This window comes from Sinohyriopsis cumingii, chromosome 15, assembly GCF_028554795.1.
Source record: "Sinohyriopsis cumingii isolate HCF-2022 chromosome 15, ASM2855479v2, whole genome shotgun sequence".
NCBI classification, from domain to species: Eukaryota; Metazoa; Mollusca; class Bivalvia; order Unionida; family Unionidae; genus Sinohyriopsis; species Sinohyriopsis cumingii.
In genome coordinates this window covers 148,418,718-148,435,531 of record NC_142975.1, presented here as the reverse complement: position 1 = coordinate 148,435,531, position 16,814 = coordinate 148,418,718, and the positions used below count along the sequence as shown (strand labels likewise).

The following is a 16,814-nucleotide window of genomic DNA, read 5'->3' as shown; positions in this document are numbered from 1 at the left end:
TCTATCAGTTAAAGGTAAAACTTAGTTATATGATATTGTTAAATTGCACTGTCACGTTGGCATTGTCCAAAACTTGACAATTTTACAGGAAATTCATTATACCAGCTGCATAAACCTGTGCCTTCACCATGTCTGCAAGAAAATCTCATGGACAAAGAATCTGTGTCAACACAGAATCTGTGTTTGCACAGAATATCTGTCCCAACAGAATCTGTGTCATTATTCTTTGTACATATAAAGACACAGGTTTTGAAAACCTGCACAGGCTAACTTAAATATTTTGGTCAATAGCCCACATATTAGCCATGTGGATTTTATATTTCCATGTTCTATCGTCTTAAACTAAGTATTAGAAAAGAGCAAACCCCAACAAGTTTTGTAAAATTCAACAAAAATTTATTTCTTGAATACAAAGTGAAATTTTAAAAAGAAATTACAGTAATGTGATTTAAATCCCAAATTATCCTAAAATTCTATCACCAGTCCTAATGAATAAAGTTATGATTAAAATACTCCAGTTGTGTTCATTGATATGCTTGTAGTATAGAATGTACTAATTGTACCAAAGGCCTGAAGTGTGATGTTGTGGTAAGTCTTCTAATTAATCACAGTAATATAATCTAATATATCCTTGTCTGAATTCACTATAATTCCAAATTAATGTTTCTGTCCAAGAATATCATTGAGCACTTTGTAATTCCAGAGAATAATAAAGTGAATAAATAATTCCACCTAAATCAACAAAACATATGAATTTGTATATAGCACAAATCACTACTGGTACTACAAACTGTTGTACTGGTATTACAGATAGGCCTATAACAGCATATAGCCCAAACCACTACTGGTACAAAACTGTTATGCTGGTATTACAGACAGGCCTATAACAGTATATAGTACAAATTATTACTGGTACTACAAACTGTTGTGCTGGTATTACAGACAGGCCTAAACTGTTGTACTGGTATTACAGACAGGCCTATAAAAGTATATGGCACAAATCACTACTGATACTACAAACTGTTGTACTGGTATTACAGACAGACCTATAACAGCATATATCACAAATAACTACTGGTACAAAGCTGTTTTGCTAGTATTACAGACAGGCCTATAACAGTATATAGTACAAATCACTACTGGTATTACAAACTGTTGTACTGGAATTACAGACAGGCCTATAACATTATATAACACAAATCACTACTGGTACTACAAACTGTTGTGCTGGTATTACAGACAGGCCTATAACAGTATATAGTACAAATCACTACTGGTATTACAAACTGTTGTGCTATTATTACAGACAGGCCTATAACAGTATATAGTACAAATCACTACTGGTACTACAAACTGTTGTGCTATTATTACAGACAGGCCTATAACAGTATATAGTACAAATCACTACTGGTACTACAAACTGTTGTGCTATTATTACAGACAGGCCTATAACAGTATATAGTACAAATCACTACTGGTACTACAAACTGTTGTGCTGGTATTACAGACAGGCCTATAACAGTATATAGTACAAATCACTACTGGTACCACAAACTGTTGTGCTGGTATTACAGACAGGCTTATAACAGTATATAGTACAGATCACTACTGGTACTACAAACTGTTGTGCTGGTATTACAGACAGGCCTATAACATTATATAGCACAAATCACTACTGGTACTACAAACTGTTGTGCTGGTATTACAGACAGGCCTATAACAGTATATAGTACAAATCACTACTGGTACTACAAACTGTTGTGCTGGTATTACAGACAGGCCTATAACAGTATATAGTACAAATCACTACTGGTACTACAAACTGTTGTGCTATTATTACAGACAGGCCTATAACAGTATATAGTACAAATCACTACTGGTACTACAAACTGTTGTGCTATTATTACAGACAGGCCTATAACAGTATATAGTACAAATCACTACTGGTACTACAAACTGTTGTGCTGGTATTACAGACAGGCTTATAACAGTATATAGTACAAATCACTACTGGTACTACAAACTGTTGTGCTGGTATTACAGACAGGCCTATAACATTATATAGCACAAATCACTACTGGTACTACAAACTGTTGTGCTGGTATTACAGACAGGCCTATAACAGTATATAGTACAAATCACTACTGGTACTACAAACTGTTGTACTGGTATTACAGACAGGCCTCTAACATTATATAGCACAAATCACTACTGGTACTACAAACTGCTGTGCTGGTATTACAGACAGGCCTATAACAGTATATAGTACAAATCACTACTGGTACTACAAACTGTTACATGCCTATCAGACTATATAGCCAACATACCAATGAAGGTATTAAGAGCTGTTACAGGCCCATAAGAGTATATTGTGTACAAATCACTATTGCAATTACAAGCTATTACAGCCTATCAACCACCACTGGTACTGACTGTTACAAGCCTGTAAGAGTATATTGTGTACAAATCACTATTGCAATTACAAGCTATTACAGCCTATCAACCACCACTGGTATTGACTGTTACAAGCCTATAAGAGTATACTGTGTACAAATCACTATTGCAATTACAAGCTATTACAGCCTATCAACCACCACTGGTATTGACTGTTACAAGCCTATAAGAGTATACAGCCTACAAACCACTAATAGTATAACACTCTTAAATCTCTATCATGGAATAACTGCATACATCCTTAACCAAACTTACAGCAGCTATTTCCATGTATTGAATCAATTCCTCCTGGAATAATTATTTGTACCAGTAATCATAATCATTACTTACAGCAGCTATTTCCATGTATTGAATCAACTCCTCCTGGAATAATTATTTGTACCAGTAATCATAATCTTTACTTACAGCAGCTATTTCCATGTATTGAATCAACTCCTCCTGGAATAATTATTTGTACCAGTAATCATAATCATTACTTACAGCAGCTATTTCCATGTATTGAATCAACTCCTCCTGGAATAATTATTTGTACCAGTAATCATAATCATTACTTACAGCAGCTATTTCCATGTATTGAATCAACTCCTCCTGGAATAATTATTTGTACCAGTAATCATAATCATTACTTACAGCAGCTATTTCCATGTATTGAATCAACTCCTCCTGGAATAATTATTTGTACCAGTAATCATAATCAATACTTACAGCAGCTATTTCCATGTATTGAACCAACTCCTCCTGGAATAATTATTTGTACCAGTAATCATAATCAATACTTACAGTGACTATACCATGTATTATATCAACTCCTCCTGGAATAATTATTTGTACCAGTAATTATAACCAATACTTACAGCAGCTATTTCCATGTATTGAATCAACTCCTCCTGGAATAATTATTTGTACCAGTAATCATAATCAATACTTACAGTGACTATACCATGTATTATATTAACTCCTCCTGGAATAATTATTTGTACTAGTAATCATAATCATTACTTACAGCAGCTATTTCCATGTATTGAATCAACTCCTCCTTGAATAATTATTTGTACCAGTAATCATAATCAATACTTACAGTGACTATACCATGTATTATATCAACTCCTCCTGGAATAATTATTTGTACCAGTAATCATAATCAATACTTACAGCAGCTATTTCCATGTATTGAATCAACTCCTCCTGGAATAATTATTTGTACCAGTAATCATAATCAATACTTAAAGCAGCTATTTCCATGTATTGAATCAACTCCTCCTTGAATAATTATTTGTACCAGTAATCATAATCAATACTTACAGTGACTATACCATGTATTATATCAACTCCTCCTGGAATAATTATTTGTACCAGTAATTATAACCAATACTTACAGCAGCTATTTCCACGTATTGAATCAACACCTTGAATAATTATTTGTACCAGTAATCATAATCAATACTTACAGTGACTATACCATGTATTATATCAACTCCTCCTGGAATAATTATTTGTACCAGTAATTATAACCAATACTTACAGCAGCTATTTCCACGTATTGAATCAACTCCTCCTGGAATAATTATTTGTACCAGTAATTATAACCAATACTTACAGTGACTATACCATGTATTATATTAACTCCTCCTGGAATAATTATTTGTACCAGTAATCATAATCAATACTTACAGCAGCTATTTTCATGTATTGAATCAACTCCTCCTGGAATAATTATTTGTACCAGTAATCATAATCAATACTTACAGCAGCTATTTTCATGTATTGAATCAACTCCTCCTGGAATAATTATTTGTACTAGTAATCATAATCATTACTTACAGCAGCTATTTCCACGTATTGAATCAACTCCTCCTGGAATAATTATTTGTACCAGTAATCATAATCAATACTTAAAGCAGCTATTTCCATGTATTGAATCAACTCCTCCTTGAATAATTATTTGTACCAGTAATCATAATCAATACTTACAGTGACTATACCATGTATTATATCAACTCCTCCTGGAATAATTATTTGTACCAGTAATCATAATCAATACTTACAGCAGCTATTTCCACGTATTGAATCAACTCCTCCTGGAATAATTATTTGTACCAGTAATCATAATCAATACTTAAAGCAGCTATTTCCATGTATTGAATCAACTCCTCCTTGAATAATTATTTGTACCAGTAATCATAATCAATACTTACAGTGACTATACCATGTATTATATCAACTCCTCCTGGAATAATTATTTGTACCAGTAATTATAACCAATACTTACAGCAGCTATTTCCACGTATTGAATCAACTCCTCCTGGAATAATTATTTGTACCAGTAATCATAATCAATACTTACAGTGACTATACCATGTATTATATCAACTCCTCCTGGAATAATTATTTGTACCAGTAATTATAACCAATACTTACAGCAGCTATTTCCACGTATTGAATCAACTCCTCCTGGAATAATTATTTGTACCAGTAATCATAATCAATACTTACAGTGACTATACCATGTATTATATCAACTCCTCCTGGAATAATTATTTGTACCAGTAATCATAATCAATACTTACAGTGACTATACCATGTATTATATCAACTCCTCCTGGAATAATTATTTGTACCAGTAATTATAACCAATACTTACAGCAGCTATTTCCATGTATTGAATCAACTCCTCCTGGAATAATTATTTGTACCAGTAATCATAATCAATACTTACAGCAGCTATTTTCACGTATTGAATCAACTCCTCCTGGAATAATTATTTGTACCAGTAATTATAACCAATACTTACAGCAGCTATTTCCATGTATTGAATCAACTCCTCCTGGAATAATTATTTGTACCAGTAATCATAATCAATACTTAAAGCAGCTATTTCCATGTATTGAATCAACTCCTCCTTGAATAATTATTTGTACCAGTAATCATAATCAATACTTACAGTGACTATACCATGTATTATATCAACTCCTCCTGGAATAATTATTTGTACCAGTAATTATAACCAATACTTACAGCAGCTATTTCCACGTATTGAATCAACTCCTCCTGGAATAATTATTTGTACCAGTAATTATAACCAATACTTACAGTGACTATACCATGTATTATATCAACTCCTCCTGGAATAATTATTTGTACCAGTAATCATAATCAATACTTACAGCAGCTATTTTCATGTATTGAATCAACTCCTCCTGGAATAATTATTTGTACCAGTAATCATAATCAATACTTACAGCAGCTATTTCCATGTATTATATCAACTCCTCCTGGAATAATTATTTGTACCAGTAATCATAATCAATACTTACAGTGACTATACCATGTATTATATCAACTCCTCCTGGAATAATTATTTGTACCAGTAATTATAACCAATACTTACAGCAGCTATTTCCATGTATTGAATCAACTCCTCCTTGAATAATTATTTGTACTAGTAATCATAATCAATACTTACAGTGACTATACCATGTATTATATCAACTCCTCCTGGAATAATTATTTGTACCAGTAATCATAATCAATACTTACAGCAGCTATTTCCATGTATTGAATCAACTCCTCCTGGAATAATTATTTGTACCAGTAATCATAATCAATACTTACAGTGACTATACCATGTATTATATCAACTCCTCCTGGAATAATTATTTGTACCAGTAATTATAACCAATACTTACAGTGACTATACCATGTATTATATCAACTCCTCCTGGAATAATTATTTGTACCAGTAATTATAACCAATACTTACAGCAGCTACAGCTGTGGAAAGAAGCAGCTCCTCTTTTGTCATGATGCTGAGGTAGGAGATGTTGGTCAGGACATAACATATAGTAACTAGAGGGATTCCAATCATTATGGCTCTTGGTAAATTTCTAAAACAATAGAAGAAATTCTTCACATGCATCCTCTACAAACTCATAATTAATCAGCATGAATTTCTGAATAAAGATGTTCACATATATCTTGCAAAATTTTAAATTATATTAGACAATAATGTTTAATTTAAACAATGTTCATAAAATATTTGAAATACTGATAAACTTTTTTTCTATTGGTGTAACTTGTGACTATTGATGAAAAAAGTATATGTATCTGTGACATGGATGTTCCTATGTATCACAACATGTATCCATGACATGGATGTTACTATGTATCATAACAACATGTATCTGTGACATGGATGTTACTTAAGGGACTCAAAGTCTCCAGTCTTGACTCTCCAGCTGAATCATCTTGTTCCATATTGAATTTGATGGTTGTTGTTTTTTAAATTTATGTATCTGGTTTTCAATTTTTCAAATTCTAAATAAAACTTGGTCTAATAAAAAAAAATGAAATTTACAATTTAGTTACTAAAATCATGGATTCAGAGTCAAGTTGTCTATCATATGTACTGAATATTAAAGAATTTTCACTTCCAGATACATGAAATGTATCTGTGACATGGATGTTACTATGTATCACAACAACATGTATCTGTGACATGGACGTTACTATGTATCACAACAACATGTATCTGTAACATGGGTATTAATATGTATCACAACATGTATCCATGATATCGATGTTACTATATATCACAACAACATGTATCCATGACATGGATGTTACTATGTATCACAACAACATGTATCCATGATATGGATGTTACTATGTATCACAACAACATGTATCCATGACATGGATGTTACTATGTATCACAACAACATGTATCCATGATATGGATGTTACTATATATCACAACAACATCTATCCATAACATGGATATTACTATGTATCACAACAACAGTGTTCATTTACTATGTATATAATAAACATTGAAGTTGACTCCCAAATGAGTAAAGAAAAGCAATGCAACCATAGCACTGTAAGCAGAAATGAGCATGAGAACTTAGAAGTGAGTAATGGACAGTACACATATCACTTTCTACATTTACAAGAAATTCAAAAGGAATTTTTTCTTGCTTGCTCCCCTGCATATATGTGTTTTACAATATGACTTTGAACCTAACCTTGCCTGAGGATCAGATGAATATCAAAGTCCAGTACTTAGTGATTTTGCAGTCCTAATATGATGGATACCCATTCTAGGGTTCAGGACTTATGGAAATATGAATAACTTCAACTAAAAACTTGACCAGGCTCATGCCTGTTTGTGAGAGTGAGGCTTGCAATGAATGCATATGAAAGGGCAAAGTTCACTACAGTCTAAGTATAATAACTAACACACACAGGGTTTGGGTCTTATGACCATACAGAAACCAAGATATCCAATGACCTTGATGTGCTTGGATATGAACAGGCTGATATCCCTAATGCTAATGTCCGAGTCTAAAAGAGTTTGGGTTTACTACCGTACACAAAACCTTTAACCAAAACCTTAACCAAGAGTTCCAAGTGATGTTAACCTTGTTTGTAGGTTACAAAGGGAGTTAGGGTACAAAAATATGAAAGGGCAGATCTTCTGATTCTGCAATCCAAGCATAAAAGGTATCATCTGAGGGTTTGAGAACTTAGACTATAATAAAACATTTATTCAAAATTTTCAAATAACCTCGACCTTGATTAGAAAAGGGGGTTTGCAGGTGTATGGAGCTGAAATGTCAACATTTATATATTCTACTATTTAGGTATGATAGCAACCCAACAAAGGATTTGGCACTTGTGACCATTTAGAAAAATGTTAACCAAAAATGCAACCATGACATTTAAATGATGCTGTTCTTTTCTGATGAGGTATGGGGAGGTGAGAAATGTGTGGAGATGAACAATCAATACTTAATGATTATATCATGAAATCTGAAAGCTATCCATTAATGGGCTACATACTTACTAACACAAAGAAAAACTTTTACCAAAACTTTAACAAATGTTCATAAAAATGCACTGCCACTGTTGAAATGAATGACTCCTCTTCTACCTTGCCTATGACAAAGCAGGGGAGACAATAGCTAAACTGTTTCGTTCTCCTCCAATGCAATTTTCATTTATAACCATATTAATCATTTTTAGCAACTTACTTAGATGGGTTCTTCAACTCCTCTGTGATGTAGTTCAGATTATTCCTGAAAAAATGATAAATTGATAATATAGTTCAATTTCTATCCAACTCTACCATTTTTTTCTACAAAAACACCATGTGTTTCCTAAGAACAATCACACATAATTCAATTATTCAAGCGTAAGGACACATGTACTACGAATGGCACATGGGCATGCCAGGTTTAAAAGTTCTCTAAGATAACTGACATTTTGTTTGCAAACCATTTTCTTATTTCAGTCAAATGTACTTTAAGACCTTTCACTTTCCCACCCCAATATCAATAGGCTTCTTCCTTACTCTTTGTGCAAGCCATTCACAAAGTTTGTCCAAGTCATTGAAGTAGAGCTGCTGTTAATGTGTAGAAACCATTTTTCTCCATTCAGTCACAGTGGCCTTGACTCTTTTTCCTTTCGACTCCAAAATCAGCAGACTCCTATCATATCCCAAGAACAAGCCATCCACAAAGTTTGGTTGAGGTATGTCATCTATAACTAATGTTATTGTGTGGACTTTAACCTTTGACCCATTGAATACAAAATCAATTGGCTTCTTCCCTACCCCATGTGCAAGCCATGTGCACTTGGTAACCTTAGATGATAGAGAACTTTAGCTATGGTGCAGAAAACATTTTTTCTTCTTTCAGTCACAGTGACCATAATCTTTCACCTTTTGACCTAAATTTCAATAAGCTTCATTCTTATTCTATGCACAAGCCATCCAGATTATTTGGTAACTGTAGATAGTAGACAACTTGCAAAATTGGTAACAAACAAATATACATCATAACATAATACAGTCCATCTAAAAGTTTGACAACAGGCAAATTCAGTGAAATTTTGTGACCCTGCCTACCATATTGAGGTCACAAAAGTTCACGAAAATGAAATCTGACAGTGACCTTTAAGACAGAGTTGTAAAATTGCTTGCCAGACATGGAAAGTAACCAAGTTTCAGTGTCCTATCTCAAAGGGCATGAGATGAAAAGTGCAGAAAAGAATTTTCAAAATGTATCAGTAACTTTGACCTTGAATTTAAAAAAAACTTGACTGAGCTAGATGATATGCTTTTATGATATAAAGCTGAAAAAAAGAGAAACCTAAAGTATTTGACCTGTGACCTTGACCTCAAAGACATGATGCTTAATATGGCATGTGAGACACATGTTAGTTATGATATAGAGTTATGTTTCATCCCTTTGTCTCCAATGGCTAAAAAATTAAAGAGTGGAAAGGAAAGTATAAGAAAAAAATCAATATATGACACCATGACAGTAACCCTGATGACATAAATTCCCTGATATGGTAGACCAACGCATCTGGTTATAATAAATCTGAGAATACCAAGGTTCCTTCCTTAATCTTAAAATCCTTTATCTTACAGAGTGGATGGGAAAGTGAAATGGAAAATGCAAAATATTGAAGTATGACCTTGACATAAAGAATTGGACCTGCAAAGTGGTATGTAACACACTTTCTAGTGATGATATACAAGTATACCAAGTTTCACCCCTTAATCAAAAATGACTTCAATGACCACTCTGGTGGCCTAGTGGTTAGAGCATCTGCCTTCGATGCAGGAGGTCATGAGCTCAAACCCTTGGGCAAGTCATACCAAAGACTTACAAAAATGATACTAACAGCTACCAGGCTTGGCACTCATCATTAAGAAATTAGTGTTATGACTGGTGGGCCTGGAACCAGGATTATGTGACTGGGTAGGGCATCATGCTACATGTCTGCGACATGATGCCCCAGTGCTAGGCATCACTATAAACTGCCACGCTACAGACATCATAGCAATATGAATGAAAAATTGTTAAAGCTATATTAAAAATCCAAATCACACACACACACAAAATGACTTCAAAGCTTTAAAACAGAAGGGAAATCGTGATAATGACAAAAATATTGAGCTGTGACTTTGACCTTGCAGACCCCAAATATAGTGAACAACACAATTTCTAGTGATTATGTGTAAGTATACCAAGTTTCATGCCTTAATCTCAAATGGCATTAAAGTTATAGAGCAGAAACGAGAGTGTGATGAAAACATACAATATGTAGCTAGAACCTTGCTACATGACACAACCCACTTGTGATGTGTATTTCCAATCTCAACCAGCTTTAAAGTTATTGAGGGGGAAAGTGTTTTGGTAAACTATTAAGTCGTGACCTTGACATTGAATATAGTACCCCAAATATGATGCACAACACACTTTTACTTAGTTTCATCCCTTGCATTCAAATGATTTTCAAATTAAAAGGAGAAGATAAACTGCAATAGAAAATATAAAATACTTGAGCAATAATGATCTTGACCTTGGAGCTATTAACGCCAAATTAGAAAGGTTCTTTCTAGCTCTAAGAAGAATGAAGGCACTCAATTTTGTTGAATTCTATTATCTAGAACAAATATTATGTGTAAATGAAAACCAGTTAAAATCTGGGGAAAGAGTAACAAACATATAAATCAAGTTGGAATGAACTCTGTTGACTAAAATTGAAGTTGGTATCTGGAAACAGGAAACAGTTAACTTGACATTGCAGCTACAAACTGCCAAATCAGTAAGGTTATTCCTTGGGATACAAGGAATATATGTACCAAACTGAACTGAAATCTGTCAGAAACTAACATTATAATCCAGAAACTGCAAAGGAAACCCAACTACCCTGGATGGACAATAGTAAACTATAATACCATGCAACTTTCATGAGCAGGGTACAAAATATATGATGAGGGATGCAAATAATTTTAATTTATCAAATTATGCTGCAATACACAGGCTTACATTTTGAAATGAACAAGGATGTAGAAAATTCCTTATGTTTGCCATAAGAAAAGAGAAGATGTGGCACTAAGTGTTATAATATAGTAATATGTTAATGTTATAATAATGGTATATCAGTATAGTACTCAGTATTACAATATAGCAGTATGGTACTCACTGTTACAATATAGAAGCATAGTACTCAGTGTTACAAAACAGAAATATGGTACTCAGTGTTATAATATAGCAGTGTAGTACTCCATATCATAATATAGCAGTATATTATTCAGTGTAAAAATATAGCAGCATAGTACTCAAGGTTACTATATAGCAGTATAGTACTCAGTGTTATAATATAGCAGTGTAGTGATTAGCACTATAATATGGCATCATAATACTCAGTATTATCATGTAGCAGTAGAATACTCAGTATTATAACATAGCAATCTAGTACTCAGTAATATAATGTAGCAGCAGCATAGTACTCAGTATTACAATACAGCAGTATAGTACTCAGTGTATAGGCATAGCAGTACAGTACTCAATGTTCTAGTATAACAGTACAATACTCAATGTTCTAGTATAGCAATACAGTGTTTTCTCCAGCTTCAAATGACCCCTTGTTTAGCATAAATGGGGTCATTTTGAAAATTGTGGGGTCACCCCAGACATATGTATATGTATCTAAAATGACATACAATTCAGTTAACACAACATAAATATGTCTTACCTGGTCTTTACAATATAAATGTGATCACAGGATTTTAAAATACTCAATTTTAGTGATTTTTAAAATTATAGAATAAACAAAAAATTGATATGAAAGGATATTTATATTTACATTTACCTACATGATCAAATATTTAAGAACAACATCCTCTTGAGTTAACACAAGTTTTACATGCATGTTACTAGCTATGTCAATTATAGATTAATCGCTTGTGGCTTTAACTGAAATCAGTGTAACAAGTTGCAGGGAAAACTAATTTACCTTGAGTGCACAGGCCATGCATTGCAACATAGCCTGTGTTTATATAGGCTCATGGTACATTCAAATTTCACATTACAGTAAGTCTTGTCAGTAAGCAGCCCACTTTAGGTCATAATATATATCCAGCTGTAGAGGTTTGTGAATTGTATTTTCCTGTAAGTATTATAGGATAGAATTGTTTGATTCTAATATTTATTCTGTAATTTGATAGTTCTGAACTGTGTAATGCAATGTTAGATTTTATTATAGTCTGTTTTCAAGTTCACCAGAATATAACTGAACAGAAGAATTGCATTCAAATTAATGTTGCATGAATTAAGAGACGAGAGAATGTTACTTTGAATTCTGTAAGAGTCTAATGTCAGATACAGGTTCAGATATGAACCTGATTATGTTAACCTGATTATTATGATAACCTGATTATTATGATAATCTGATTATTATGATAACCTGATTATTATGATAACCTTATACGGCAGTCCCAATGATATGATTTTTATAAAATGATCAACTCCACTCAAAACAATTTTTTTCTTTTTTCATCTTCAAACAAGAATGACACACTATGCACAGCAGATAGACTGCTATTTCCAGATCAAACTACTAATGAAACTCTCCCTTCTTGTCCAAAACTGTTGGCAAAGATCAGGAGTCTTCACTGTGTCAACTCCCTTAAACTCAAACAACTTCTCCCCAGTAAATGCTAGCAATTCAGAAAGAAAATGGACATCATTTGTCTTAATCCATACCAACTCTTGTATTACACTATCAAAACTTGGTCTCAACATTTCAATATCTATTTTCTCCTTTTGAAAGAGCAAGCTCAGATTACGTCCTTTTGAAGAAGAAAACTGAGATTGGGTTATCTTTGCGATTGTATCCATCAACCAATGACTTGCTGTGATGAAAACTAACCTCATGATCTTCTTGAAGAAGCCCTTTAGCAATGCTATCATTTTCTGACTCCAAACTAGCCTGCAAATCTCTTTAAATATGAAGTTAGGCTCCTATAGTACCTTCCAGGTTTTTTTATCTTCTACTTCAAGCAGCCAATATCTTAAAATGGTAAAATATGTCACAGTATCTGCTGATATACTTTGAAGTATGGTACTTTCTCTGTGGTCTGACTGGAATACTGTGTTAATCTATATACAGTAGAATGAACACAAAGTATAAATGGTGAGTCCTGATTTCTAATAAATGCCACTAAGCCATTTTTGGACCCTGGCATCACTGAAGCCCCATCAGAACCAACTAATACCACGTTTTCCAATAAAATGCCTCTCTCTGTCAATGTCTGTTTAATAGACAGCCTTGGTGGCAGCATTGTATATTTCAAATGAAATGTGTTTCCACTTCCAATTCAGGGGAAAGAATTACTGCATATACAAGTGTTAGTCACTGATGGATCACAACTCTCATCAAGAAGTACTGTTATAAATTGGCTGTTACAAAATTTTTTGCTTACAGAGTCCATCAAGACACTAGCATTTGGATCTAGCATCTCTTCTAGACCATGTGATGCATATGCAACAGTCTGGCAAACAATTAATTTCTCAGGAAAAGTGAAAACCTAGAGTCTGTTAAGATTTATGAAAGACTTGTGCTTAGGTATTGGCATTTGTTCCTTTGCTAGCTAATAAACCAACCGAAGAGCTCCAACTACTGCTTCATCTTTCTTGAATAATGACTGGGTTTGCTTTGGCATATTTACACACAAAGATTTTGATTTTAAAGCTGCCTTATGTTACAAGGAGGAATGATGTCTAATTCTTGTAGACTGTCTGAAATTTGTACATCCATGCATGAATGGGTTATTCCTTTACTTAGAACAACAAAAATATCACAATACATGTTACCATGTTCATATTTTTTTAACCACGCATTTGTATCAGCCCGTTTTGTCTAAATGCTTATTTTGTTACAGATTTCAGTGAGGATTAGTGGTAGATGGCATGCTAATCTCCTGTTCAACATTTTCATAACATTTGTTTTTCTGATTGAGTAAAAAATACAGTCAATCTGTTCTGTTTTGGCTCTGACATTTTCCTGGAAATGATTTCACTGATCATATCGTCTTTGGTTTTAGTTAGCATGCAGTGCATTGTATTATCGCATGGTAACTGAATATAGAATCATTATTGTGCAGTCTTGATTTATTAGAATAACAGTGCTGAGAGAAAACATCTAGTAAAGATGAATGCTTCTGATGTACTAAAAAGCAAGTTTACTAATACAATTATGTCCAACAAACACATAGTAAATTTCTTTGCATTATTGTCAATTTTAATGCATCAAAAATGTGACAAATGCCCTCTGGAGAAAACACTGGCAATACAGTACTCATTGTTATAATATAGCAGTATACTACTCAGTGTTATAGAATTACATTATAGTACTCACTGTTATAATATAGCAGTTAAGTACTCTGTGTTCTATTATAGCAGTACAGTACTCAGTATTACAGTATAGGGGTATAGTATAGTAAAGTACTCATTGTTCCATATAGTAGTATAGTGGTCGGTGTTCTAGTATAACAGTACAGTACTCACTGTTCTAGTATAGCTGTACAGTACTTAGTAAACATCCTGAACACTTACAGCATCCATCCTGTATATTAAAATAGTTGACAACAGTTACCATTATCATGAGACATGTGATATCTTGCTGCCTACTTTAAGCCATGGACAAAAAATGCCTACTATTGGTGAAATTATTAAGGTGGTAATTTTTTATTTATCTTAGACACACAGATAGAGTTGGGGCCATATTGTAATGGTTTAGCTGATTTGATTAACAGAGAACTATGTAAAAGATTCAGTATAAATGTAATTTTGACTATTTCAGGACTGTATGAAACCAATTAACTTAGTGCAATAAACAGAAAGGTAATCTAGCAAGTTTACCAATTTTTTTACTGTGTCCTAGTTATATTTCATGAGTTACTCATGATTATTGTGAATCTGAACAGATTTGTAAACCTTTAAGTAACTTGGAAGGTAAAATTTCAACTAGTAAAGTCTAGTCTCTAAAATCTGACATAAATGGATCTCATTAAAGAGGAGTGATTATTTCATTTGAGAAACAAGTTTAACATATTTTGATTTCAAAAATTTCACTGGAAATGATTGCAGTTTTAAGATTTCATTTATTATGTGATAAAACTCACTGATTTTATTTTCCAATAAAATCATAAAATTAAAAATGTTACATGGCACTGAAATACATTGAGCGGGTTTTCGTAGCGCCATCTTTGGGGAAAAACCCCTATTAGATACTACATGCATTGCTGCGAATGACGATTACATCAGATCATGTGGTCACCGTTTATGCTCTGGTTGAAATCTGCTAATCAAAGTAACTGGGTCATATTCTCCACTCTCCAAAATGGAGGCCACAGATTTCGTTTAGTACTTACGGAGTTTTCACGATTAGATTCACAACTATGAAAACTTCAATAACTTAGGTAAAGGATCTGATATTGATGTAGGCAGCAACTGCTTTTTATAAATTATCAAATTCAGATGACTTAGTGGTGTAGACACAGACAAAGAACTTGTAAATTTCGAGTATGAGAAATGGCAGATACAGTTGGTCACACGGCTTCACTGACTTGACTGTGAACAAGTTCTCTCAAGATACTAAAGCACATAAAAAAATTCTTCCATGAAATAAAATTACACAGCTATAATGATCAGACTTTACTCTTAAATTTTTCCACATATAATAGATGTTTACCAAAAATGTAAAATGGTTAAAATTGCTGTTAAATGTAACATACACTAAACTACTCAACAGTTAACAGGCAGGCCTATGTGTATGGAGTCAAATAGGTAACAGGTGTTCTTTTTATTGCGCACTGCACTGGGTAACTTTGCTACATGTGTATTGAAGGGCTAAAAAGACATACACTCTATGAGGTAAAGGGTTATATTGTATATCATCGATACTTCATTTGACAATATGCCTTTGTATTGAATGACATCAAAATATCATTAGACAATATGCCTTTGTACTGTATGACATCAAGATATCATTAGACATTATGCCTTTGTAATGCACAACATCAAGACATTGCTGAGCTTGATGGCTTTGTATTGTAAGACATGATTGGATATTACTCCTTAGACATGACTGGATATTATTCCTTTGTATTGTATGACATGAAGACATTATTAAGCATTATGCTTTTGTATTGTATGACATGTTGTGTCCATTCCTCAATATCTTTCACTTTAAAGAAGAAAATAATGATAACAAAATGTATTTGGATGGGGGAGGGGTAAAATTTATTTTAATTATGTAATACTTATCTGTCACTATTGTTTAGTAGAGATGCATGGTATTACCAATATACCAGTTTACCATGGTACTTTTTCTGATGGTATGCTCCATGGTACATTTTCAATGTACTGGTACTTTGGCAGTAAGGAATGTACCAACTTCGCTAGCCAAAGTTCTGATACATTACCCCAATCTACACTTTGGTGGATCAGATTTTTCAGTGCTTTGGGTCTCAATTAAAATCAGCTTGCTCAAATTTGAAC

General features: G+C 33.3%; 1 protein-coding gene and 1 pseudogene across 1 annotated transcript in view; both read right to left on the bottom strand.

Moving 5' to 3' along the window:
- The window catches only part of LOC149783026 (b(0,+)-type amino acid transporter 1-like), a 161,134-nt gene that overhangs the window by 20,402 nt on the left and 123,918 nt on the right, over positions 1 to 16,814 (bottom strand). The window contains exons 8-9 of the mRNA XM_089934614.1: positions 8,487 to 8,531; positions 6,215 to 6,338 (exon numbers count right to left, since the gene is read on the bottom strand). Of these exons, the coding sequence (XP_089790740.1) occupies positions 6,215 to 6,338; positions 8,487 to 8,531 (169 nt within the window). The remainder of the gene's footprint in view (positions 1 to 6,214; positions 6,339 to 8,486; positions 8,532 to 16,814) is intronic.
- LOC149783028 (uncharacterized) lies at positions 12,852 to 14,121 on the bottom strand (annotated as a pseudogene).